This window comes from Aulostomus chinensis, chromosome 16 (assembly GCF_037954235.1).
Source record: "Aulostomus chinensis isolate RoL2024-O1b breed Wild chromosome 16, RoL_Achi_v1.0, whole genome shotgun sequence".
In the NCBI taxonomy this organism is placed as follows: domain Eukaryota; kingdom Metazoa; phylum Chordata; class Actinopteri; order Syngnathiformes; family Aulostomidae; genus Aulostomus; species Aulostomus chinensis.
Window position 1 is genome coordinate 13,216,624 of NC_141335.1, and position 26,872 is coordinate 13,243,495.

General features: G+C 40.6%; 2 protein-coding genes and 1 long non-coding RNA gene across 3 annotated transcripts; 1 reads left to right on the forward strand and 2 right to left on the reverse strand.

Annotated features, from left to right (window-relative positions):
• Positions 1 to 126: 126 nt before the first annotated feature.
• LOC147247555 (uncharacterized) lies at positions 127 to 9,193 on the forward strand. The gene is made up of 4 exons (XM_086180374.1): positions 127 to 155; positions 384 to 974; positions 6,810 to 6,919; positions 8,171 to 9,193. The coding sequence occupies exons 2-4, from the start codon at positions 875 to 877 to the stop codon at positions 8,327 to 8,329; spliced, it is 369 nt and encodes a 122-aa protein (XP_086036500.1). The 5' UTR covers positions 127 to 155; positions 384 to 874; the 3' UTR covers positions 8,330 to 9,193.
• LOC147247556 (uncharacterized) lies at positions 7,749 to 16,565 on the reverse strand. Its single transcript, XR_015109407.1, has 3 exons — positions 16,468 to 16,565; positions 8,624 to 8,772; positions 7,749 to 8,446 (listed from the first exon to the last, which is right to left on the reverse strand). It is a non-coding gene; the product is annotated as an uncharacterized LOC147247556 (long non-coding RNA).
• Positions 16,566 to 18,732: 2,167 nt separating this feature from the next.
• On the reverse strand, positions 18,733 to 22,423 carry LOC147247557 (homeodomain-interacting protein kinase 1-like). The gene is made up of 3 exons (XM_086180351.1): positions 22,244 to 22,423; positions 19,206 to 21,181; positions 18,733 to 19,092 (listed from the first exon to the last, which is right to left on the reverse strand). Exons 1-2 carry the CDS (start codon positions 22,293 to 22,295, stop codon positions 19,479 to 19,481), a joined length of 1,755 nt encoding a protein of 584 aa, XP_086036477.1. The 5' UTR covers positions 22,296 to 22,423; the 3' UTR covers positions 18,733 to 19,092; positions 19,206 to 19,478.
• Positions 22,424 to 26,872: the final 4,449 nt, after the last annotated feature.

Genomic DNA, 26,872 nt, shown 5'->3' on the forward strand with positions numbered 1-26,872 from the left:
GGAATTCTATTCTGACATTGTCCTGTCTTTCATGATGCCGCTGCAAAAAACTTCCTCTGTTAATTTAAGTTTCTCTACAGGAAAACCTGTGGAAAAGACAAACACCCAAAATAAAATGTCAACCAAATTTGAAAAAGCAGGATTACTCCGATAAGGTATTAATATTCATTTAGACAATAACATTTGCACACACAAAAAACATGAACATGTAGCCAAGTCGAAAATATGAATGCATATCTGTTTCTGATGAATAAATAAGTTAATAAATGGTTTCAAATAATGTGGTTTAAAAATGGAATTAAAATATGTTAAAATGGTTTGTTTCAGAAGGAGTTTTTAATTTATTTTGTTAAAAATGTAGTAAAAATCTATTCATTTTTTAGGAGATATCTTCTGGAGAAATGTACCTGGTCACAGAGGCAGTGTCTTGCGTCTTGATTGGCTCACGTGACGTGTATGCACTGATCTGGGGTCTGTGGGAGATGGTGAAAAAAAAAACAACAACTAATTGATCAGACGATGGAAGAGCCGTCCTCGTCTATGCAAAGTTTTTCCAGCGGAGAGCTTTAGGTTTGTGGACTAGACTGTGGTTAAGATTATTGGCAAGATGTTCTTAAGACCAGTCTTTTAGCAGAACTTAAGTTCAACGTGTTGAGCGTCCCAAGACTTAATTAGCTGCTCGTTAACCCAGTGAGTATCCGGAAACTTAACAACCGTTGCGCTGCTACAAACCACCTCAGTTAGAATTAGTAGCCTCGTTCGGACTGTGTGACCTTTTGTTTGGATTATTTTCGGTCCGGGAAAGAGAGACAACAACCAGATAGCGCTCTGAGCTAGCCTGGAATGCTCAGAGTTCCTCTGGCAATGCTGGAACATGGCCGGACGCTGGACTCTCCCTCCTGCGCTGCTGTCCGTGTATCCGGTGGAGGGTAACACCTGGATACACTTCTCTGTGGACCCCGTGCTCTGGAGAGGTAATGCTTGATTTTTATTTCTTCTGCTCATTGTGAGTGAAACAACCACTGTGTTTTTGGTCTCCACTCCCAAAAGCAACGATACAGGCCTGCACCGAGGGGTTTAATTTAGCATAATTCTTGCCGGCATTGTATAGGGGTTACATCAAGGTGTGTTGACAAGAGACTGTTTATTCTGTCTGACTGTTAAAACATTTAAGTGTCAAGGTGACATTTTTTTTTATTTTTCCTTAAATTAAAGTGAGAATTTCTTCACTGTAAAATATTGACAGTGCATTTTATTGACATTAAGGTAATTTTACAAGATTTAGAGGCTCTTACATAGTGACATTTTAAGTTAAATTGTTGCAGAGCTTAAGTTTAGAAAGTTTGGAATTTCCCATTCCCTAAACTAGTAATTTCACTGAGTCACTCTGAGTTACTCTACCAAAATAAAGTAGGCTAAAGACCTCAGGGCCCTTCTATGCATTTAACTTTGTAGATGAACTAAAGATGCGTTGGTGTTCCCATAAACCAGAAGAATATTTATGAATGACACCAAGAATTAATTATATTATCACCAACAACACATATAACCAAGTCTGCCAAAAATGTACTGTATGAATGAATTTTCATGCTGAAGGCATGTAGGACTATATAGTAGACGATGCAAATCTCATTTCAGCAAGAACACTTGTCAATATTCAGCTTCTTATTTTACTTTTGTCCCCCTTTCTGTCACAGAAGTAGTATTTCCAGTTTATATTCTATTTTCATTTTGCTACAGAGGAGCAAAGTTGTGGAATGCTCCTATTTCAAAGGTGCCATGGAGAGGTTGAACGGGGCATTAATTCTTGTTCTGGGATTTGCTAAAAAATGGTTGGGTCTGTGATGGCTCAGAACCTTCCTAAAAGGCTCTCTGAAACTATGTTACCATGTTGGGTTTAGAATGCGTCGTTTGTCCCTATTGGCGTCGTTTCTGACCTTATCTGGCAACCTCATTATTTATGCAAGTGCATGAGTTGACGGCGATCGGTTGCCGTTGTTTATCTGGCAACCTCATTTAACTACTACTCTGTATTTGGCTGCCCTCACTGTCACTGAAAAGAAAGTACTCCCACTTTCTCGGCTAACTGTCACCAGTGCTAACTGTGACTGCTACTGTCAATTGACAACATTCCATATCATACAACAACAAGCTGAGATACCAAGTAGCCATAGTCCATTCGCGGATCCAGCCATATATGTTCGAGCCAGAATCAGAGGAGGAGGAAGAAGAAGAAGAACAACCCGACAGGCTCCAAGTACACCTTTCTCAATGGTAGGTTATTTGTTTGTTTTTGTATGTTGTATGTTTTTGCAGTAGCATGTTGCTATATTATTGTACTAGTTATGATGCTTAAATTACACTCAAGCCAAAATGAATAAATAAAAAAATATTTTTAAAGGCTTTGCGGTTCATCACGCTACCTTTTTGTTTGGGGTCTAACTCACCAGGCTAAACATTCATGAAATAAAGGTGCTGGTACTGTAGGTCATCGTCATTGTATTATGACTAGGAACGTATCAACAACAAGCAAACATAATAGGGTCTTTGCCTGATGTACTTTCAGGCTCAGGCCCTCATCATGAAAGCTTGGGGCTGTTCGTGCTTGAGGTTTGAAGCCAAAAGTCCGTTACGAGTTCAGAATTGCTGTACTAGTCTTGGAACATAAAAGCGGTATTGATCAAGCATTAATAAATAATAATATTAATATTAATCATACATATTTATCATTTTTAATAATACATATTTATCAATCACTGTTTATCATAAATATTTCACAAATAGACTAGGGAATGACAGGAACAAGAATACTACGTAATAAATGGTCACTATATTATTGCAACTGTATGCCCTTCAATGCAGCCACTTTAGGCAAACACCATTAGTGAAAGCAAAGTGTGAAATTTGATCAATCACTGCCTATTTGTCAATAACCAGGTGCTTATGTGGAATCTGCGTTCGTATGCCCACGGAGAGAGAAAGCGTATGCTGCAGAGAGACTGAACAGGTGCTAACAAATGAACTCCATCCACAGGCACACAGTCATGACACATTTTTCACAGTGTTGTTTTCGTCACGCTGGACGAAAACGAAAATGACGACGTCAGACCCCTTTTTTCCATGACGAAAATGAGACTAAGACGAACGTCACCAAAGTCCTGTAAAGACTAAAATGTGACGAAATTGTATTCGTTTTCATCTGACAAGAACGAGACGAGACTAAATTGTTAGTAAGTGGACGATCCAAGTTTCAAAACATGCGTTTTTTTCCGCCAAGTATAACATGCGTGCAATATCAATCAAGAGCTCAAACATCAGACTGGAGCCAGCTGTAGCTGTTGGTCCTAATGGCCACGCCCCCATGATCAGTACACACGCACTAAAAGCCTCTCTCGCGCACACACATGCACACACAGAGACAAGTCTGGGCCTGTCTGCAGCCCACGAGACACACACCACAGCAGCAGCAGCGGTGTTGGGTGGTCATGAAAAGAGGGATGATTAAAGCATAGCTTTAGTCTATGTTAGGCCAGCCCTGTGGTTCATTTTATTTTTTCGTATTGAGCCTAAAGATTTGTGGTGGCGGTGGTGGTTACACCTCCCTCGTGGTGCAGAGAGCGCTTCCTAGTGCTACATGCTAAAGCTAGAATGAATGGGGCTGCCAGGGGCCCCGCTAATGATGGCTCGTTTAAACCAGCCCTTCGATGAATTTAGCATGTTATGAATAAAACCCCTGTCCATTTGTGGACGGGTGGCAAGTGAAATGCTTTGACCCGTGTTTGTGGGACTGGGAAACACGGTCGTCTTCAGACCTGCTGCTGTTCCCTATCGTAAGCAACACACGAGGATGCTTAAACCAATAACAGCAGCTAAAGCCAATATGTAGGACATAGGGTCATTCATAAGGAAGTCAAGTGTGCTTTTTATTTTTGTTTAATCCTATTTTATTGTGATACAATAAAATTCACCTTTGAAAGTTAGATCAGTTTCAGTGTGCTTCATTCTAATACCTGTATTGGCCTATTAAGTACATACACATATCTTTTATTTATAGGTATCTTTGATATTTGACTACAACCTTTGAGTTTTCGTCGACTAAAACTAGCAAGGATAGAAATGATGAAAATGTGACTAAAATAAGAAGCATTTAGTCCAAAAGACTAAGACTAAAACTAAATCTAAAATGCCTGCCAAAAACAACACTGGCGCAAGTGTATTTGAAATTACTGTAAATTCTTGCTACTTGGTGCAATTTTAATCATTCAAACTGCCCCTGAAAGCTATGAAACAGGGCTTCCTGATGATATTACATGCATTATGGTAATGACTGGTAATGTACCATGTTGGGAGAGGGAAGAAACAAGCGGCAGCAGTAGGCTGCGTTTGTATGACAGAGGGAGGATTCAAACAAACTTTTGGTGCAGTTTCTTGGAGTTTAGGAAAGTTTTAGAGGTATATTCTGTGTAAATAAATCTGAATCTTCTACATAAAAGTTTTTCCTGAAGTGATTTTTGTGTGTTTTTGCAATGTTTGCGTGTTTTTGATCGAGTTCTTCTCTGTGTTTTTGCCATGTTTTGGCTGTTTTTGCTGTGTTTTTTGTAGTTTTTGCCATTGTGAATGGATCATTCCACAAAAGCACACCTTGGATGTGTGATGTGTGTCATGTGGGTCTCTGTCTTCAGGTGGACAGGAATTGTTTTAGAGACTACCACTGCAAAAGTAAAAAAAAAACGACTGGCTATTGACAGCATAATAGCCTGTAACATAGACTCAGAAAGCTCCAGAAATGTAAAACTGTTTCAGTTGTTGTAAAAGACTTTGAATTAGATTTCTGCAATCTCAGAAATGTTCAATCTGCACTTTTCAAGAAGTTATAATCAGAAAGTTGAAGGAAATTCAATTCCATTTTTGTCCTTTTCTTCTTATAACACACAGTTTGAGGTATTTAATTACATAAGAATGGTAACTACTTGACAGACTTTGAAAGTTCTACTCCTGGAAAAGGGGTGTAAATTATTTACACAGGGAATTTTTTGACTCAATTATTGACAAAAATAGATAAAAAAGACCAGGCGTTTTAATAAATATATCTATTTTTATGGTGCTAACTAAAGTACATTGCCGTCTCGTAATATAAGGAGATAGAGTTTGTTTCTCTTTTAAAACGAGCTCTTTTGACCTTTCCACAAGTCCATAAACTGAGAACTGTAAAAAAATAATTCAGTGTGAAGTTAATAAGTGGCTGCAGAGACCCCAGAAAGTAATAGTAGATGAAGGTGGAGATGAGATATGTTCCATGAAGTGAACTGAACCTGAAGTCCCCACTCAACCTTTTATTCTCACCCATCTTCAAATGCAATCGGAGGGACCGCATCTCAAAATTAGGTCAGTCTGCACAAGCTGAGTTTTTAAAATTACAAATTGTCCTTAATTAATCCAAAGTTGTCAGCTACTTAATGTCTCTTTACAGTACTATTTTGGGTTCACCGTTTCTTTAGTGGCAGCAGCATCATCCCTGCGCCCTTGGCAGAAAGGCACAATCAACTCTCAGCAGACGGTTGACAAAGAACGATCTTGCTACGTAATACAGATGTGCTAAATGTTGTAGGCTTATTATCATCAATGCTGTTCTAGTGCTGGTGTGCTCCATATCAGCACCCCATCAAACCTACATAAAGTATCTTATCACTGATAAATGAAGGTAATTAGCAATATCTAATATTACATTTGTACCACACGCTGTTCATCAGTGAAAGAGTGTTGCTCAGGATTACTGCTGAGAGTTGAACTCACTGAGGAAGACTTTCTGACAAATATGAATCACAACATGGAATCCAGGGGTGTTCATTACAATTTTTTTGATCTTCCAAACCAGAAAAAAAAATCACTTTCGGAGCAAACTGTCATGTCAGATGCTCTGTAGACCAGAAAAAACATTTCAATCATCATCATTATTATTAAGGATTCAAGAAGTTTATTGTGTACAGTAAAAACAGTACAATGAAATTCCTACTGGCCTTTCTCCCTGCCCTCAATAAAACTATATGAATAACTGCAGCATCAGTAATTTGATAATTACATTAAAGACAAATACTGTCACAGATTAAACACGGCATGTCAGAGTTGCGGATGAGAGCTGGTATTCAGCTGGCGGTCTGTGGGTAGAAGCTCTCTGTAAGTCTGCCTGATGGCAACTGAGTGAAGCGGCCATGTTGGATCCTGTCCATGAAAATGTAGTGAGCTCTCCTGATGACATCATCATGTTATATCTTCATCATTCCAGTGGTCTCTGGCTGTGACAGGTTTCAGCTGGACCTCCTAAATTAATCCTTGACTCAGTTACCAGCTCATCCTCAGGGCCCACTGCAATCTAGTAGACCGAAGTGTAAAGTCCACTGGGAACATTACTGACGTTGCTGGAAACTGGCATGCCATTTGCTGGTATGGCTCTTTTTAAACCAGTCTTTCTGTCACTTTCAAGATGGTCCTTGTTACAGCCAAATAATAAGGGTAAGAGCCCAGGCCTTACACAACAAATCATGCATCATGTTGCTCCTTGATTGAGCTTTGCTGATGTGTTTCTTCAAGTGTCGAAACAATGTGTCAGCAAATGATGGATCATCAGAAGCTTTGGCAGATTCAAATAACTTCTCTGGTGTTTTAAAGTCTTTCAGGAGGTCCTTGGCAACTGCTTTGAGGATCTTTTCCATGTTTTCAATGTTTTTTAAGGCCTTAATGGAGTTGCTGACCTCCTCCGGCACCTTGCTGGACAGATGGTTAACAATATGAATCATGTCCCCCATCTGCAGGGAGTTTCTTCTTTTGGCAGGGAGGTGCTCAAACAGCCGTGCCATCAGAGAAGTTAGCAGTAGCCTGGCTCGCTCCTCGGTCGTCTTCAGACCTGTTGCTGTTCCCTATCGTAAGCAACACACGTGGATGCTTTAACCAATAACAGCAGCTAAAGCCAATATGTAGGACATATGGTCATTCATAAGGAAGTCAAGTGTGCTTTTATTTTTGTTTAATCCTATTTTATTGTGATACAATACTCATATTGTGTGCTAGTGTGTTGTCTGCATCTGCAACAAAATAATACAAGTAAAAGATAGAGAAAGAACGAGAGGGGAAAAACTCACCTTTGAAAGTTAGATCAGTTTCAATGTGCTTCATTCTAATACCTGTATTGGCCTATTAAGTACATACACATATCTTTTATGTAAAGGTATCTTTGATATTTGACTAAAACCTTTGAGTTTTTGTCGACTAAAACTAGCAAGGATAGAAATGACTAAAAGGTGACTAAAACTAAGAAGCATTTAGTCCAGAAGACTAAGACTAAAACTAAATCTAATATGCCTGCCAAAATCAACACTGATTTTTCATGTGAATGACTCATATAACGTTATGAATTTATTACCTTGTTTGGCGACATAGGTTGCACGACGACTGAGCCAGGTACCCAACCTCATAACATGCATGACTTACCATCCTGGCCTAGAACCAGTTTGTCTCAAAATATATATATATATATATATATATATATATATATATATATATATATATATATATATATATATATATATATATATATATATATATATATAATATAATGCGCTCCAAAACGCCTTGAATGTATACAGAGCCGACCACGGCCGTTTGACACTCCAAGGAAGGGAAAGGTATGGCAGATGATCACCCCCTTATAATGTAATTACACTACTACTACTACTACTACTACTACTACTATTTCTACCACCACCACCACTGTTAACTTCAGTCGGTTGCTACATACAAAGAAAAAGGGAAACAGAAGTACAAGCCGTTTATTTATTTAGAACAGTAGTTCTCAAAATGTGGTCCAGGAACCTCGAGTGGTCTGTTAGACACTTGTCAGTGAACAATAACAATAACACAATACAACTACAATAAGGCAGTACTGTAATTTCACATAAAGATATAATTCTATATGTATATGAATAACAAATAAGATTGTGGCGCCGAAAACTTGAGCGAGCCCAGCAGGTGGTCCCATTAAAAAAAAAAAAAAAAAACATGTTGGAACAAAGGGGTCCACGGTCTGGAAAGGTTTGAGAAACACTGATTTACAAAATCAAACAGCATAAACCACACTCCAAACTGTATAAGAATGAATGTCCATTATGTCTTGCAGGCAGTGCAGATTCTTGGCCTATCACTGGTTTGTGTCCTGGTGCTGGGGATTTCTTGGCCGGAGTGCACGTGTCGTTATACCATCCTGTGTTGTGCAACGAATAAGGACGGAGTTCCCTCACACCACTGGCCAGTATGTCGGATTCCGACCTCCCCTTGACTGAAACGCGACATGTGTTGAGCGCCTGCATCCTCCATTGTCAGTCGGTCAAGTGTGCTTGATTTGATTTGGTGGGACTGGTATTCTCTGTAGCTCCTTGATGTATGGGTGAGGATCCTGGACAATTGAGTCAAACACCAGCACTATCAGATTGTTGGCATAACCTGTAGCTTTAAAACATTTTGATTGCAGTTAATGTATTTTATTGGATTATTTGTAATTTTTTTGCACACCATCATTTACACTGTAAATGTATACTTTGTGTTTTCCTTCGTAAATGTGTGAATCACTCACCAAATGTTGCATCTGTTTTGACTGGCTTGACAACATGGCCTCCCTTTTTTGCCTTGGGAAAGGACATCTTGAAAATCGTCTTTCCTCTTGCGGAGGTCTTCTGAGGACGGTCACTGTTCTCATTGAAGTGCAGGGCAACTAGGTACAATCTAACACAGACATGTTTGAGGCATGTGTTACTAAAGAGGTCAGGTTATGCTAAAAACTCACCGAATGCAACAAAAGCTATATGAAGCTCAGAGTAGCACTCCAGGTATGAATTTGGCACAATACAGGAAGTGACACCATTGACCATTTACAACAAAACCAGTGCTTCTTTGACTCAGTGAAGTACTACAGGAGCTTATTTCAGTCCAAATTACTATGAAGTAAATGTAAATGTATCAAAGAGAAGATACCTGCACAGCATTCCTATGTAGGGATAGACCACATTCTTTGGTGCAAATCTCAGGATGAGACTGTGAAATGACTCCACAGTGGAGCTCTGGTACTGTGGGCTCAGTTTCTCCACGTCGCTGAGCAGTGTTTGTACATGTATGAACAATGTATGAAATAATCTATCAAAGTATTGTTGATAAAATAACTTCAAGAATAATAATAAAAAGAACCATTGGCATATAATTGGCATATACTGTTACAGATAACACAGTCAGACATATTACTTTCCTTGTGTCACACATGCAGATGATATACAAGGGAAAGTTGAGTTCCACGAGACTGTGTTTCCAGCGAATCTGTTTAGCAAGAAGTCAAGTCAAGTCAATTTTATTTGTATAGCGCCAAATCACAACAAAAGTTATCTCATGACACTTTACAGGTAGAGCAGGTCTAGAACCACGCTCCATCAATAAATTTACACCCAACAATTCTCCATCAGCAAGCACATCCTGCAACAGCGGCGATAAAAACCTTCCTTTTAACAGGCAGGAACGTCGAGCAGACCCAGGCTCAATGGGGACAGTCTTCTGCTTTGACCGGTTGGGGGGAAAGAGAGCAGGAGAGTGGGGCAGAGACAAAGACAGATAATGTAGGAAGACATTTATGCAGAAGGAAAGAGTGGGACAGAGATAAAGAGAGAGAGAAAAGGAAGAGACTGATGGACAGACGGGGACGTGAGCAGGTGGAGCTGTGGGTGGCAGCTTGAGCCTCTTCAGGTCTGCAGCCTCCTCCAGCAGCACCTGGGATCTGGGATGAGGGGAGCCCGGAGGCTCCGGAGAAGAAGATGAGTTAGTAATATGTATGAGTATGATTTATGTATGACAAATATAGGAGGACAGAGAGGGAAGAGAGGAGGAGAGAGAAGCCCAGTGCACCATGGGAGATCCCCCAGCAGCCTAAGCCTATAGCAGCATATCTAAGGGCCAGCCTAAGCAGCCCAACTATAAGCCTGATCAAAAAGGAAGGCCTTAAGTCTGCTCTTAAATTTAGAGAGGGTGCCTGCATCCGAAACTGGGAGATGGTTCCACAGGAGCGGAGCCTGATAGCTGAAGGCTCTGGCTCCCATTCTACTTTTAGAAACTCTAGGAACCACCAGTAAAGAAGCATCCCGCCTGTTCCATGGATAAATCGTGGCACTCTGAAAACGAGCCGTAACAACAGTAAATGTCACAAACTTATGTCAGATCATGTTTCAACATTGCTGTTCAGAGATAATTGTGTTTTCCGCCCTACAACATATGAAATCAGACAGAGGCTGGCTGGGACATAAAGTCTTGGTAGATTCCACTTTGCAACTGGTAGCACAAAAAAAGCAACCCTAGTCACCAGCTAAATAGGAAATGGAATTTGGCACGTGCACGGCTCAAACTTCCTACAGAGACGATTGAGAATCTTTGCTAGGTTAGCATTGGCACTAAGTTACTACTTGAGAGCGTATGCTTCTCGAAGCCTCCTCCTATTATGTAGTACTTCCATGATTGTTTGACTGCTTGTCGTGGTTTTACTTCAGTTATTGTGATTTCCAAAGGTTAGGCTTTGAAATACGAAAGCTGCAAGTTGCAGGCTGCCTTGTTGCTATCATAATGTAACCTAAACAGCTAGCCTATTCCCTGTCCAGATACACACCAGAGCAAACTTGCTATTCTTATGTCTTCCACCAACCAGAATACAGCGCGACACAAATATAAATCAATATAAGGGAAATGTGACACTTACAGGTTGTAATGATTGCTGGGGTTGGGGTTCATTTTGTTGCAATGTTGGAACCGATCCCCTTCGTCGCGTTAAACGCTGGCTGAAGCCAGCTTGAAATTGGGCCAGATTTACGAAACATTTGTCCATGAAATGCGCAGAGCAAAGGACCAGTCTGGTGTGATATACATTAGGAATGCGGTTGAAAATGAACATAAGCCATCCATCACGAGCATTACTTTCTGGAGGCAGAATATGAAAAGTTTGCACTCCACTCTGACAGACAGGGAAAGCACACCTTGAACCTGCCATTGTTCCTCTGCTAGAGGGAGGGAAAGGGTGGGAAGATATGTCGAAGGGTCGTGTGTGAAAGGGGTGGGTTCAGTGTGTGTGTGTGTGTGTGTGTGGGGAGGGGGGGGGGGGCACTGAGTTAACTGTGACGGAACACTTCAGCCAAAAACGCATTTGTCCATTTTCCCGCGGCCTTTCAAAAAAGGGGAGATACTTCAAACAGAGGTTATGACACAGCCTCACACTTTGTGTGTATTCGTGTTGAATAAACACCAAAAACACGAAAATGATGATTTTCATTCTAGGGGACCTTGAATTGTCAAACATTCAATATCTTTTAAAACCTTACTGTCTTACGGCTGTGTTTCCATTTTTTTTTATTTTTACCTTGGGTTTATGACAGGGGCGTCACTAGACCTAATAGTGTACAGGGGCACTCCTGGGGCACAAAAAATTAATGAGAGCATGCAAAGTGCAGAAGAAAATTACAATTCAGTATCCCGTAAATTCACTATTTGATCATATGAGACTATGTATTTAGAGTGTGTCGTGTAGGAATGATAACATGGAAAAAAGGTATAGATTTTTACACATTAGGCCTTTCATAAGCAATTTAATCCATAACCGATTAAAGCAAAAATTAAAGAGAAATGAATCTTTAAGAAATATTTATTGAACATTCCTTTTGTTGTAGTAAGAAATATTTATTGAACATTCTTTTTGTTGCAGTAAGAAATATTTATTGAACATTCTTTTTGTTGTAGTAGTTATTTTTCTTGAGCATGAGAACATTTTCTAAGATAGTGAATGAAGGGAAGGAAGTAAGGAATTATTTTTTGGGAAGCAAGGTGTATCGTCTTGTCTTCATTTGCGCAAAGTTGTCAATCACTTGGCTATGGCTTAACTTGCAAAGTTCCTCACTCTCCACTGACAAAATGGCAAGATGGTGAAGCCTTTCCTGACCCATTGTGCTCCTCAGCCAAGTGTGGAGCCGTCTCAGCACACTGAATGTCCTTTCAGCAGTGCAGCTGGACACTGGAATGGTCAGAGAGATCTGAATGAGCTGTGTCAAGGTAGGGAACATGACATGATCCAGCAAGGTGAAAAGAGATTGCATGTCTGTGATTGAAAGGCTCTCTCGCTTTCTGGTCAGATAGTTTTGGGCCACTAACACCTCTTCAGGCTTTAGATCAACATTGTAATGATCTGCCAGACCCCTCAGGTCCTTCTCGCAGAGAAAGTTGTCAGATCCTGGATTACAGGCCTGAATTCCCTTTAGAACAGGCCTATTTATAGATGAAAAACGCTGATCCATCTCAGCAACCATCCTGTCAAGGCACGGTAGATACAGCTTCGCTTTCAATTTCTCTTGATCACCTAGGTCACTCACTGCCCCACAACTAGAATCCACAACATAGTCCTCCATGCGTTTCTGCTTATGCCTTTGTCTGGGCACAGAACATAGCTCTGGGATCTGGTTGGCTGCACAGTAGGCCTTTCCTCTGTCATAGATCTCAGCAGCCTTCTCATCTGTGCGCATATCTTTTAGAGTGGCACACACAGCACATTTGTACTCATCAGCTTTGGCCATATCAACTGTTTGGCTTTGCAGATATTTGTGTAGGTTTTCAGGGACAGAGAGAAAAGTTTTGAACATCATCAAAAGATATACAGTGGAGAACCTGAAGAGTTTGACATGGAGCCCCACTGCCATAGGGTTGTTGATGCTGGATAGGCACATAAGAACTGCAGGAAGATTGTCTAACATTGCTTTTATGGAACGTAACTGGCACGCCCAGCGCGTCTTCGAGAGTTGCACAAGTTCTGATGGCTGTAAGCCAAGCTGTTTTTGTACCTCTTTGAATTTGTGGTGGTTAACCAGAGATGTAGAGAAGTATGAGTATACACTCTGTAAAAGCTCAAATAAGTCCTTGGCCTCAGGTACAGCTTGGCAGGTGGAACACAGGACTAGGTTAAGGTGGTGGGCATAGCAGTGCACATAAAAGGCCATTGGATGGTTTTCCCTGAACTTGGCTTGGACCCCTCCTACTGTCCCACTCATCACTGATGCTCCATCATAAGCCTGCGCCACCACCTTCACATGAGATATGTCATTCAACGTCAGCTGTTCTTCAAGAGCAGATATTATAGATGCTGAATCAAAGCCTTTTAATTCTGTCATCCCAAGCAAATGCTCCTTCACACACCCTTTTACAACATAACGGACACAGACTGCTAGCTGCTCAGTGTTGCCATCTCTTGCCTCATCTGCCTTAACAGAAAACATCCCTGCTTCTTTTATTTCTTTGACAATAGTTGAAACTATCTCTTGGGCACAGCACTGAATGACTTCATTTTGGGATGTAGGTGATATGTAAGTACAATGTGATGGAGCCACATAGGATTGAAGAAAAGGATCAAATTCTTTGAGGAGTTTAATACACTCAAGAAAGTTTCCTTGGTTGTTGCTGGACATGCCCTCATCATGGCCATGAAATGGGATATTTTGTTTCGCCAAGAACTTAACAACAGCCACCACCCGACTGAGGTACTCGCGTCTCTCATTTATGTTTTGGTCTCTTGCCAAGTCCAACTGATTGACAACACTTCCGTGAGTTAAACTTGTCTTATAGCCATGCCAGGAGAGCACGCTTGCCTTATGAGCAGGGGATTGATCATGATCTCGACAAAATTGCAGCGCATTTTTCAAATTTTTTAGTCCTGTATGTACAAATGTGTCATGCTTCAGGTTTTTGCCAAAATGTCGACAAGAAAAACAAAAGGCTGCATCTTTATATTTGGAATATTCCAACCACGTAAATTTCTTAAACCAATCAGAATTAAATGACCGCTTTTTCACACCAAAGTTTGTCTGTGGATATTGTGGCAGGATGAGTTGATTGGGGCCTGAATCCTTTCGTCCTAGATCCTGTACATGTCCCTCAATATTGTGAGCACTGGTTTTTGGCCTTGCTCCTTTAGGACTCTTCTGGCTGTCTGTCCCTTGCTGCATTGCCTCCTCTGTATCATCTGCCTCTTTCACGGATTCAGAAAGCTCAATTTCTCTTTCATCCTGCCTTTCCTGCCTGGTGCAACATAAAAAAATATATATGTAATTGTTGTATACTATAATAGATTGTATACTAACCAAGCTGTCAACCAGGTCTCACCTCTCTGTGTCTACTCTCTCTGTCATCTCTCTCTGAGGCACATCAACTCTGCACTCTGCCCCACTTAGTCTGAAGATACCCAAAGTATAGCTGGTTATTTATGCACAAATATGTACATGTATAGTACAAATTTCTCCCTCTTATCTGTATTTTTATTGTCCTCAGTTTTCATAGGATTGTAAGTAAAGGAAATCTATCGGCTACGCATGGCCACTTCTCTGCTACAACTCGCTACAAACGTCTAATAGTTACATTTTGTGTGTGTAAAAAAATAATAGTTCTATTATATCTATGTTTTTGCCCTCTTCCTAGAGGCAAAAAATAACCACAATAAAAAGCATTCTGGAAAAAAATATTTTTAGTTTACCAAAAGTATTTTTCCTTATATGGGAGGTATAATATTGATATTCAAAATCATTTGAGTCCAAGGGAAAAAATAAACATGTTTGATACATCATAGGCAACTCACTTGCTCTCTTCCTCACCAACTTCCAACTCTCCCTCACCTCTTTCAACATTCTGTTGTTCTAAATTGTCTGCACAGATAAATATACTTTAAAACATCTAATAGAGGCAACAAAAGGAAACCATATACTTTTCGTATGAAAATTCTGAAATTGTATATTTTTTTCTGGGAACAAAAATATGCTTCAGCTGCAGCCATTATTCTGGTGACAAACTATATTTTCTTTAGTCTAAGACAAACCAATTAACAAGTCAAGTCTAGTGTGCAAAAAAAAAAAATGTAAAATTTGCACAAATTTTAATATTTATTTCCCCCTGCAGAATGACTGTGTAGATTCTCAATCATCCAGGTCATCATAAGTCAGTAGGTTGAATCAAGTGCCACTGGACTTCTTTCTTGGATTTGAAGTTCAAATCCAAGAAAGAAGTCCAGTGGCACTTGATTCCATAGATATAAATGAGTAGATACGACACGCCCCTTGGAGCAGTGTGCCTACAGCGAGGCTAAGCTAGTCGGGTCAAACTCACCCAGCTTTAATGGATGTGGACGGAGCGAAAGCACTAAAATAACGATGCCGGCTCATTGTGCTGCCGACGGTTGCTCACAACGCCGTACAATTGAGTCACGGAAAGTTGGAATAACCTTTCACAAGTATAATTTTTTTTTGGGCTCTATTTTTTCATTATTTAATCTTGTTGAGAGCTTCTAGTCTGAGAACTTACTTGGCTACGAGCAAAGCACTCTCGTAAGCTAGCAGCTTGACAGCCAAATACCAAATGATTAATATTAGCTATTGTACAAGCATTTATACATACATATGGGATTTTTTTTTTTTTACCCTAGACTGGCAAGGGACCATATATAGTAACTTCATTGATCTTGATTAGCAAAATATAAATAACATTGTGAAAAAGTTACAGAAGTACAAAAAAAAAAATCCTTTAATAATACTGTGAATTGTTAATAGTTTTTCAATGAATTTTGTATGAAGGATTACAATTTCAATGCAATTGTTTGTAACTTGTATAATTGTTCATAAATTCTACTCTATGGAGGGGGGTTACACATAAATTTTTCCTTTTGATTACCGTTACAAGTAAATATAAATACACATTTATCTTTCATGTATACATAAAATTGCTAAATGCAAAATATTTTCTGGCCCCTGGAGTCAATGAGGAGTACAATAAAATAAATACAATTTTAGGCTTTTTTGATTAAAAAGCCTTTTCCCGTATTTATATCTTTTACTTTAATCTACTGTAGTAACAGCACGTGTTGACATTGACAAAAAAGTTACCCGCATGAAAATCGGTTATAAAATGAGCAAGTTATGATTTATTTTCAGTGTACAATACATTGCCTTAATGGGAAAGTTGACCCAACCAATATGGCTGCCACATAGGCACGTTCGTTAGCCGGCCGCTACAGCGCGCTGACGTATCTAGTCTTCTCTAAATATCTGTGCTTGATTCAACCTACTGACTTCCCCCTGCAGACCATTATGACCATAACTAACATATTTTTTCATGACTCACTACAAATTCCTCAATCTGCAGCAAATAACCATGATTGTTTTTGATACAAGAAATAAATTTAGCTAACTTAGCGTGGTTATCAATTTGGCTAGCTTGGTCTTCAATTACCTCTTTCATTCTTCGCTGTTTTGTCCCTGCTACGGGCAAATAAAATTCTGATATCCATCTAAGAATAAGAGTTCAAATGAAATTAAAAAAAGATCTAAATAATATAGGCTACAGTTTTCAACAAGTTGGTGTTGAAATTACCTGCTCAATCTCGCTGTGTCATCACTTCAGCTCAGCTGCGGCGCTCTCTCTCTCTCTCCCTCTCTCGCTCGCTCACTCTACCTAACTCTTATTCTCTTGCTGTCTCACTCTCTCACAGTCGAAGTCGCACTACAGATCTATACTAGGCATGTGCCCTAGTATAATATGTCTGGCGACGCGGCTGGTTTATGATTCTATTTACTATAATCCTTTCCTATGTCATCTGGCTGTTGCCTTTTTTTTACCTGGGGTTCATGATTGTATTTACTGTAATCCTTTTATTGTATTTTAGGTAAGAGACCTAATTTCTGCCCATCAGGGTTTTCTTGTCTCTACTTGCACACATTTTGAATTAACTGATCTATAGGTTAGTATTTACTTTCATGTGTGCTTACAAAAACAAATGGCTGCCAATGACACGTCACTGGAAAGCTATTATTTGTGTAAACAAATCTACATAAACACTTTAAGATGCAACCACAAGAGCAGGTAAAATCAACACATAGCAGATCTCCAATCAAACATTCATGCCATGCTAACAATGCAACTCACCCTCAAGACTACAAACAACATCCACACTATTGCAGGAAAGAGTTTAGTTATTTTGCCAGTTCATTATAACCATCTAAACAACTCAACCAAATGTGTTCATATAAAATATGAATAATTGTCCCCACTTTGTAGTGGATAAAAATGTACAAATATAAAGTGTAATGCAATATTCTATTACCTGGCTTTCGTATTATTGGCATAATTTGAGGTTGTGAACAATATCAATGTGACCAATTACTTCATTCCTTGAATTTCTGCTGTGCAACCAATCAGATTCAGCCCACATAGATGTCATATATTAATGTGTCTGTCAACAAGGAGGAATTCCTCCTGAATGGCCTGACAGCATTTCACATTTTGGTTGTTACTTACGCATTTTTGGTGATGCTCTCCTTTGAAAAGAAAGAAGAATTTATGAATGACTGCTGAATGCCATTAAACTGGAGATAAGGCAAGGCAAGGCAGGTTTATTTGTAGAGCACAATTCAACAGCAAGGCATTCAAAGTGCTTTACATCAAACAAGAAAACATACGGAGTGTAAAAGCAATAAAAATCTACGCAAAGAAACAAAACAATTAAAAGGGCTACAATCAGAAATAAAAAGTTGAAAATTGGAAATGAAAGCCAGATTACAAGTTAAAGTGCAGTGTGAGATATTGACTTGAAGCCACAGATTTGATTTAATAAAAGCCAGTGGCAAACAGTAAAGTCTTCAGCTCTGATTTGAAAGAGCTCACACTTGCAGTAGACCTGCGGTTTTCTGGGAGATTGTTTCAGATATACATGTTATCAACACTGCATTTAAACCACCATGTTGTTTATTTTACTGCTTCAGAGCTCTGCAGTCATTGATTTTACTGAATCACAACAGAAAACACATGAACATGTAATATCCAGAAAGACATGGACCCAACTACAAACTTAGAAGTCCAACAATTCATCAACATTGGTTCACTTAGTCTTTTTTTCACTCGACCTTAACTGGTCCAGAGCTGTGATGTCCAAACTGGAACCAGTGTTCAGTTTTCATCTTCCCTCTACACATGGAGGAGAGCAGCACACAGAACGGGGGAGATGGACAAGCCTGGCACCAAACCCCAATCCAGGGGTGCGAGTGCTGATTTTAGTCTGGCCTCTCCTCTGAAACCTGCCTGGCATGGTTGGACCTGCTGGGGACCCCCATTGTGGCAGCCTTCAGAGTCATAGAGGACCATAAGCCCCCCCACCACGGCAAGGTAACAGCACATAGGGGAGGAAAAAAGGCCATGGCCACGTGCCTCAGGCCGTACAGGACCCCAGATTTGTCCACCATCCTCTCAGTCAGCATCCCAACGATCCTGCAAGAAATATTAAAATCACATTTAGCTGCAACATCTAAATCATGTTGAGACTTGCTTGGAGAAAGGAGTGAAGGTCATCATCATACCTCGTCTGCCAGTTCAGTATTGTAGCTTTGGGTAGGCAGCTTGATGGAATCCATGAACGCGCGCTGTGTGAAAACCCAGAGGCCGCTTACCTGCTAAGATACAAGATCAGTGTTTAGTTTCATGACTCTACAAAACAAGTGTGTGTGTGTGTGTGTGTGTGTGTGTGTGTGTGTGTGTGTGTGTGTGTGTGTCTTTGTAAACTTTGAAGTTGTTGCCATCTTAGTGAAGGCTGTTTCTCTAAGCCAAAGACCAACACCTACTGATGAAGTCCTGCCTGTGTCTGGTAATGACAGTAAGGGTCAACATAATTTTGGATTAATGATTAAAATTTAGACTTGAATCCACATTCAGGTGGAATTTAGTTTTCATTTAAACAATTCATTATTCAGTTATTTTCACTTACATTCATCATCTCATCAAAGACAACCTTTTTTCAGGATGAAATTCAAACATTCATGCAAGTTTTGTGCAACAGACTCAAAGTTCATTAAAAAAAACTGATTCAATAGTTTTCCATAGAAACATGAGGTGCTTTCTGGGTCTTCTTCTATTCTTGCTTGGCAAACAACAAAAGCATCGTCGTCATCAGACGCAGCAGGAGGGACGTCTCCACATCTTCTTCTGGTTAAAGCGCAGCTCATTTTACTGTAACAAACCAAAAAAAATATGAGAATTGGTGTGTTGTTTTTGTTTGGTGTGTAAATGAAAAGCCTTTTATTCTAATAAAAATGTACTCTAGGGGATAGTTGCTCATTTACATGTCAGGTAGGTGGAACGCTCTCTCCTGGCCATGGGGCTGAGGGTGGTAGGAGAATCGTCAGCTCCAGGGACATCTGGAATGGTCCTCACTCTTTGCCAGATTGTCAGATTACTTCACTTGGCCCTGACTCTGATCCACCATTTCGCCTTGTGATGTTCCTGATTTTTTTATTTTAATGTTGATCCCCATCCTCATGTTGATTCAATTCACGTCAGGTTGATTTTTTTTTATGAGTCTCACACTCTTGAAAAAAAAATTATTCCAACCAAAGTCAGTCTTCTGTTACGGGTCTGAAGCAGCAGCAAATGGCAGTGGTGATTTGGCGAAAGAATTTGTGAATCCTTCTGAACACTTTTGGAGTGGAGACGGATGAAGAAACTTGAGAAGGCTCTCGTGGTCCATCTGAGGAGCAGGTGTCTATGTCTTCATCACAAGCATCTCCATCTTCATCTGTAGACCAGGTGTCTTCCTTGTCATCTTCAGACGAGGTGTCTTCCTCGTCATCTTCAGACGAGGTGTCTACCTCGTCATCTTCAGACGAGGTGTCTTCCTCGTCATCTTCAGACGAGGTGTCTACCTCGTCATCTTCAGACAAAGTGTCTTCATCATCTAAAGACCAGGTGTCTTTGTCGTCATCAGAGGACCAGCCCTCATTTTCTTCATCTTGGGCGTCTTCATCTTCCTCTGAAAGGTGATTGTCATCATCTGAAGACCTGACACTTTCATGTTCATCAGCAGACGAGCCCTCTTCATCTTCAGAGTAGGGGGATTCCTCTCCATTGGCCAGGTTGTTTGTGGTGACGGGGTGTTTGGTCACATTAATTGGGGGTCCAAAAGATGAAGAGGTGTGGACATCATCCACTTGACAGATGTCCATCATGTGGCGGGCAGTGGTCACATAGGAGCAGGCGTCTGTGCTGTGGGTCAGGTGGGTGAAAGTAAAGAAGCAATGTTGCAGAGCTTGACGGGGGGAGACCCTTTGTTCCCCATCAAGCTGCAGAAGACCTTTTAGGAGGTCCACAAACACCCTCCTGTCCTCAAACTCGGCTGCGTTCCCTTCAGGATGGATGCAGACAAGGTCATCCAGAGAGCTCGGAAGGTCAAAGAAGGCCTTCCTTTCCTTAGGCTCCACACCGCTGGCTTCGGCATACTCTTCAGGGGTCTTCAGCTCCCACCTTGTTCCATCAGTTGTATCCACTTCATTGAAAAAGAAGCGGGTGTATAAACCGGTCCTCAGCATGTGGTCCGCTGGCTGGCCCAAAACCTCAAGCATGCACTTCATGGACTGGTAGTCACACTCAACTGGAAAGGGGTTGTCTGCTAGGTACAGGAAGCCCAGGACGCATCCCAGCCCCCAAACGTCAATGGCCTGGCTGAATGGGAGACCAAGGGTGACCTCGGGTGCCCTGAAACCTCTTGGCTGGATTTCCAGCCCCACTGTGGCTGCAGAGACTGGAATCGCCTCCCCAAAGTCTATGAGCTTGACCCTGAGGGGGTGTTTCTGCTGATTGACCAGCATGATGTTGTCGGGTTTGATGTCAGTGTGCAGAACACCAACAACCCTCAGGGCGTCCAGGGCCTCCAGCAGCTGTTGTGCGATTGGACGAATCTCACACAAAGACAGGGGCTTCCATTCTCGCTGGTTCAGGAGATCAAAGAGACTCTGGTCCAGCATTTCGAAGGCCAGACAGGTGTGTCCCATAAAATCAAATTTTTCAAAAAATTTTACAATGTTGGTACGAGCAGGATCCAGGCCACTGATCATCTGCAGCATGGTCATTTCCTTTTCTGTGTCCTGAAGAAACTCAGTATCATTCTTGAGAATCTTCACAGCAACTGTCTCCTTGGTCACAAGATTTCGGCACTTGGCCACTTTTCCAAAACAGCCCTCGCCGATAAAGTCCAGGATGTAATAAGAGGTCGAGCTGCTGTACAGGGTTTGGGCTGCCTGGATCTCTGGTGCTATAGAAGTAACTGTAGATGAGGAACATATTTCATCAGCTGAATTACAACAACAAACGATTCACATTCTTGCCTTTTAATCTTTGTGAGTCCCTCTAAGATCCCGTGAACTGTCTCCAATGCAAATGAATCATCATTTAAGGAAGTTTGGATTGTATTTTAGCAGGATGACACAATGAAACTTGGTTCAGAGATATATGAGTATGAGCCAAGAAGAACTCACTAAATTTCACAGGGCAAAAACACCAATATTTTTCTCTTAACTGACTGGATGTTCAGAGACTAAAGTGGTGAACATCACACACAGATGGGAAAGAGTGAAATGTCTGTTCAATTGCTCCCCACAGCAACAAATAATACTTTCATGTACGTGTTTTAGCTGAAGGTGTTTCAATTTTTTTTAAACACATAGATGTTTCTTTCTCCCTGACCCTCCAACTGACCCATGGACTGCCATGTCAGGAAGACCAAAGCTTTTAGAAGACAACTAAGTGGCAGTTTTCATCACCATGGCAACCTCTAACAGATTCTTTCCTGCCAACTGATCAAGTGCTACATTTCCATCCATCTTGAACTTTTACCATTTTTATTGCTTAAACACATTGTTTCCCCTTGTGTTACTTTTAGTCAATGAGTTGGAGTCAGTGATGGGACCGGATGCACCAAGTTTTCTTAAAATGGAACCCAAAAATTCACTATGCCGAAATTTCCACACAAACAATGCATGCACCTTGGCAGAGGTTTAAGCTTTGAAGTGTGCCTTCACATGGTTACTGAATTCAAATGAATTTAAGAAACCCCAACAGACACAATAGTAACATAGCGTTAGAGCCTCGTAGCACAATTGCCTCAGTCATATCTTTAGGTTTAGTAGTTCGGTGAGTTAGGCAGATATCAATTTGGCCAAAATATGACTTAGGCAGTTGTGCTACGAGGCTAACGACAGACAGGATGAGATGACGAACAAAATCCTTAAAGTATCAGACACTGGTAATCTATCCTGAACACTAGAGCAGAGCTGTCCTGTGTAACATCTTAGTTTCTTTCAACATGTTGCCATACTTTTACTCTTACCTGAAACATCTGTGTTGTCCGAGCTGGGTAAGGAATAAGTCCTGCAAGACATTCTTCAAGTCAAATCTTCAGCGTGAACTTGATTCAAGAGTCAGAAATTGATCTTAGGGTACGACTGTAGAGTTTCTCAAACTGGTGTTGTTTCTCTCAGTAAAGTTTGTTGAATACAAACCTCCTGCCTCAACACCTTCAGGTCTTAAGACAGAACGATTTATAACCTATATGTGACAGTTGGGAAGGGGAGGGGTTTGTTGCATCACGATGATGCATTTTAAAGCGAGATTAAAGAAAAACACATTACACTCACGGAATTCTATTCTGACATCAACTGATGTTTGTCTTTCATGATGCCGCTGCAAAAAACTTCCTCTGTTAATTTAAATTTCTCTACAGGAAAACCTGTGGAAAAGACAAACACCCAAAATAAAATGTCAACCAAATTTGAAAAAGCAGGATTACTCCGATAAGTTATTTTTTAAGAGATATCTTCTGGAGAAATGTACCTGGTCACAGAGGTAGTGTCTTGAGTCTTGATTGGCTCACGTGACGTGTATGCACTGATCTGGGGTCTGTGGGAGATGGTGAAAAAAACAAAAAACTAATTGATCAGACGATGGAAGAGCCGTCTTCGTCTATGCAAAGTTTTTCCAGCGGAGAGCTTTAGGTTTGTGGACTAGACTGTGGTTAAGATTATTGGCAAGATGTTCTTAAGACCAGTCTTTTCGCAGAAATTAAGTTCAACGTGTTGAGCGTCCGAGGACTTAATTAGCTGCTCGTTAACCCAGTGAGTATCCGGAAACTTAACAACCGTTGCGCTGCTACAAGCCACCTTAGTTAGAATTAGTAGCCTCGTTTTGACTGTGTGACCTTTTGTTTGGATTATTTTCGGTCCGGGAACGAGAGACAACAACCAGGTAGCGCTCTGAGCTAGCCTGGAATGCTCAGAGTTCCTCTGGCAATGCTGGAAAAAAAACGCTGGACTCTCCCTCTTGCGCTGCTGTCCGTGTATCCGGTGGAGGGTAACACCTGGATACACTTCTCTGTGGACCCCGTGCTCTGGAGAGGTAATGCTTGATTTTTATTTCTTCTGCTCATTGTGAGTGAAACAACCACTGTGTTTTTGGTCTCCACTCCCAAAAGCAACGATACAGGCCTGCACCGAGGGGTTGTATCTGTCATTAAGCCTGAGTAAATTGGAATAAACCAGAGGAAAAATAACGTTTTTTTTTTACTCTTGCCAAAATATTTTATTTTTTTGACAGAGGAAAGCACCATGCCAGCAATGATTTCATGCACCCAGACACCACTGATTAGCTTCATCCAGTCCTTGACCACAAATTTACCAAAGTTGATAGAATTTGGGTTTTGAAGTGAAGCCTACATCAAGGATTTTGTAAGGATACACCCAGGTGAGAACTCAGAACAAAAGTGTGCCAAATTGTGCCAAAGGGATTTTTTTCTACCTCTGATGAAAACTGGCTCCAAATTACAATAAATTTTAATTTTAGTTCTCTACTACTAACTATTGGAGCTTTTGGATATGAAATTTACCTTGTGCCTCATCATTTTTTATTTTACATTCTGCAATTATATGTCTATATGCAATACAGAATAATGAAAAATAACAGGAACTTCTACTTTTTTGGATCCACAGGGAGTATATTTATTTTCAGAAAAGTGCAAACATAGAAACAAACAACCATTCTGTGCAAAAAATGTAAAATAAGAGTGCAACAAATATAAAATAAAAAAATATATAGAACATGAAACACAGCAAACACAATTAGAGCAAATGAAATCTAAGGAAGGAGTGCAACAAATTGAACTATTTACAATGTGCAATAAGGGGATGGAATGGCTTTCCAGCAGCAGTTCTTTTGGTAGAAAAAAGTGACAAAAAATAAATAAAATATAAAGTGATCAATGTTATTGAGGAGGAATGGAATGTGCAAGTAAAAAAAAAACACAACAACAAACTATAAGAGTAAGTTAAAAAAAAAAAAAGTGCAACAAATCAACTATTTACAATGGGCCTTCAAGGGATTGAAGGAATTGATGTGGAATATCACAATAAGCAATTACTTTTTGTGATATTCCACAAAGCAATTCCTTCAAGGCACAAGGCAAAGTGACACGTTGCACTTGGAACAGTACACAGGTGTCTTCATGTCCTTGGCCTTGTAGTCCTGCATCTGCTTGGCCTTGTGTTTTACTTTGGCCGCACAGACAACACCTTTCCTGCGCTGCTGTGTGCCACCCCCCCCAACAAAGGCAAGCAGGATGTGCTGACGCTAGGGCCCGGACTGGCTGCAGCAGCCACAGCTGTACAGTGCTCCACCATTTCCCACGTCAAAACTTCCCAAAACTTTTTGTGGGACAAGGGGGTCTTGTTTTGTATTGTGTTTAGTGCTTTGTGGAGAAGGTAACTGTTCACCACAGCAATTTCAATGAAGTGGTCAAAAAAATGTTTTATTACACCTCATTGTCTTGCCTCATTTCCTTTTTAAAACTGCATCCATCCATCCTTCCAACCATCCATCCAACCACCCATCCATCCATCTTCTACCACTTATCCTGTAAGGGTCACGGGGGGGGCTGTAGCCTATCCCAGCAGCCTTCATGTGAGAGGCAGGGTTCACCCGAACCACTTCACCACCGTGCCGCCCTAAAACTGCATTTGCAATAAATTTTTAGATTTAATCATTTATTCATGAAACCGTTGATTTATTTTGAATCAATGACTTTTTGTTTCTGTAAATCCCTTTTCGATTGGAACTAGTTGTATTTCATTCTATAATTGTTTCCCCAATTTCAAAATATAAGATATGTTTTGATCCTTTATAGATCCACACATACATCTCTAAGCACACTTTTTTGTAATTGTACAATTTTTTATAACTATAATCTTATTATATTGCCATTCCTCCAGTGTCTTAGTGTAGAAGATGCATATATGGGCAGCATGGCTCAGGGGTAGGGTGGCTGTCTAGTAACCGAAGGGTCGCTGGTTCAATTCTCGACCCCGGTGACCATGTCGAAGTGTCCTTGAGCAAGATACTGAAGCCATTATTGCTCCTGATGAGTAAATTGGTGCCTTGCATGGTAGCCTCCACCATCAGTGTGTGTGTGTGTGTGTGTGTGTGTGTGTGTGTGTGAATGGGTGAGTGAGATCACATTGTAAAGCGCTTTGAGTGCCGCTAAGGTAGAAAAGCGCTATCTAAAATTGAGTCTGTTTACCATTTGAGTCCATTTATAACCCCAATTCATGTCTCAGAACTACAAAGACACTCCATTATGATTCTAAATTCATGTGTCTTTTTGGACAGAAGCAATCTCTGCTGTACAGTGTGTGTGTGTGTGTGCGTGTGTATTTCACTCACCATTTTTGTCTCTCGCACTGTAGTCACCATTGAGAGGTTTGAGAATTGAAAAATATATTGTGAGAACACTTCAGTTCCCTCTTTGCTTGCAGCAGAGCACAGGAATAAAAACAGGTAATCATACAAACAGTACTTTTATAACATTAATACAATGCATTTTTGCACAGGAACACACAGAACTGGTTATGAACTGTTGTTTTCAGGTCTTTGTGAAGGTTCACCTGAGTGACAGAGACAGAATGAAGGCCCTGATGAAGTTGTTGGCATCTGCTGCTAACCTGCAGCTGCAGACACCAACCTGGCAGGATCCAGTCTATCACAGATCCAGAGGTCAGGGGTACAGTCCACCTCTGGACTGGAGGAAGTCAGGACAGAGGTCCTAGCAAGACCTGCCAGGTACAAATACCTCGCAAAAGTGTAGATTGGATGGATGGATGGATGGATGGATGGATGGACTTGTCTGGAATGATGATTTTAATGAGATGAGGATGCTTGACTGATGAAAGAATGAACTTAACCCTCTATTCTACCCCACCCCCAGCACTGCTCTGGTTGAATCAAGATCATGCCTGGGGGTGTGGTCAGGCAACATCAGGGTCCTGCTGCCCCTCCTATGCCCCTGTTCACTGTCCTCATCATGTCCACGAGACTGATGCAAACACACCAAGCTTGACCCGTCTTTTTATCTGGCAGTCCAGTTTGAACCAAAGGTAGCCTTGGTGGGGCAAGTCTCTTCAGGTAAGTAATATGCACTGTTCTTATGGCAACAAGGTAATTATATAAAAGGTACAAATACCTCACAAAAGTGTAGATTTGATTGATGGATGGATGGATGGACTTGTCTGGAATGATAATTTTAATGAGATGAAGATGCTTGACTGATGGAAGAATGAACTTAACCCTCTATTTTACCCCCTGTCGCGACCCCAGCCAGTCAATGGTAAAGGCGTACTGATGTTTCTCAGAAGTCTTTATTTTCATTCAGCCGTTATCCTTCCATGAAACACCGTAAGAGCTAGATAAGACAGTTAAATAAATACAATTAAATCTTAAAAACATCAACTTTATGACAAAACTATACATAAGTGCATTAATGAAAAATTAACTGACATTGACAACAATACATACAATACATACACATAAGACAGCTCTTGTAACTCCATCAGCTTAACGGTCAAAGACTATGAACATGTACATGTACATTTAAACACTTCAAACACAGCAAATAAACCAAATTACACATCAGAGC

Excerpts from the sequence above, each read along its gene's own strand:
- LOC147247555 (XM_086180374.1), top strand. The coding sequence starts at position 875 with ATGGCCGGACGCTGGACTCTCCCTCCTGCGCTGCTGTCCGTGTATCCG. Across the intron at positions 975-6,809 it reads GGACCCCGTGCTCTGGAGAG|GGAGTTTCTTCTTTTGGCAG; the intron begins GTAATGCTTGAT and ends CCCCATCTGCAG. Across the intron at positions 6,920-8,170 it reads ACCTGTTGCTGTTCCCTATC|GCAGTGCAGATTCTTGGCCT; the intron begins GTAAGCAACACA and ends TATGTCTTGCAG.
- LOC147247557 (XM_086180351.1), bottom strand. The coding sequence starts at position 22,295 with ATGTCTTGCAGGACTTATTCCTTACCCAGCTCGGACAACACAGATGTT. Across the intron at positions 21,182-22,243 it reads GGACAACACAGATGTTTCAG|TTACTTCTATAGCACCAGAG; the intron begins GTAAGAGTAAAA and ends CCTCATCTACAG.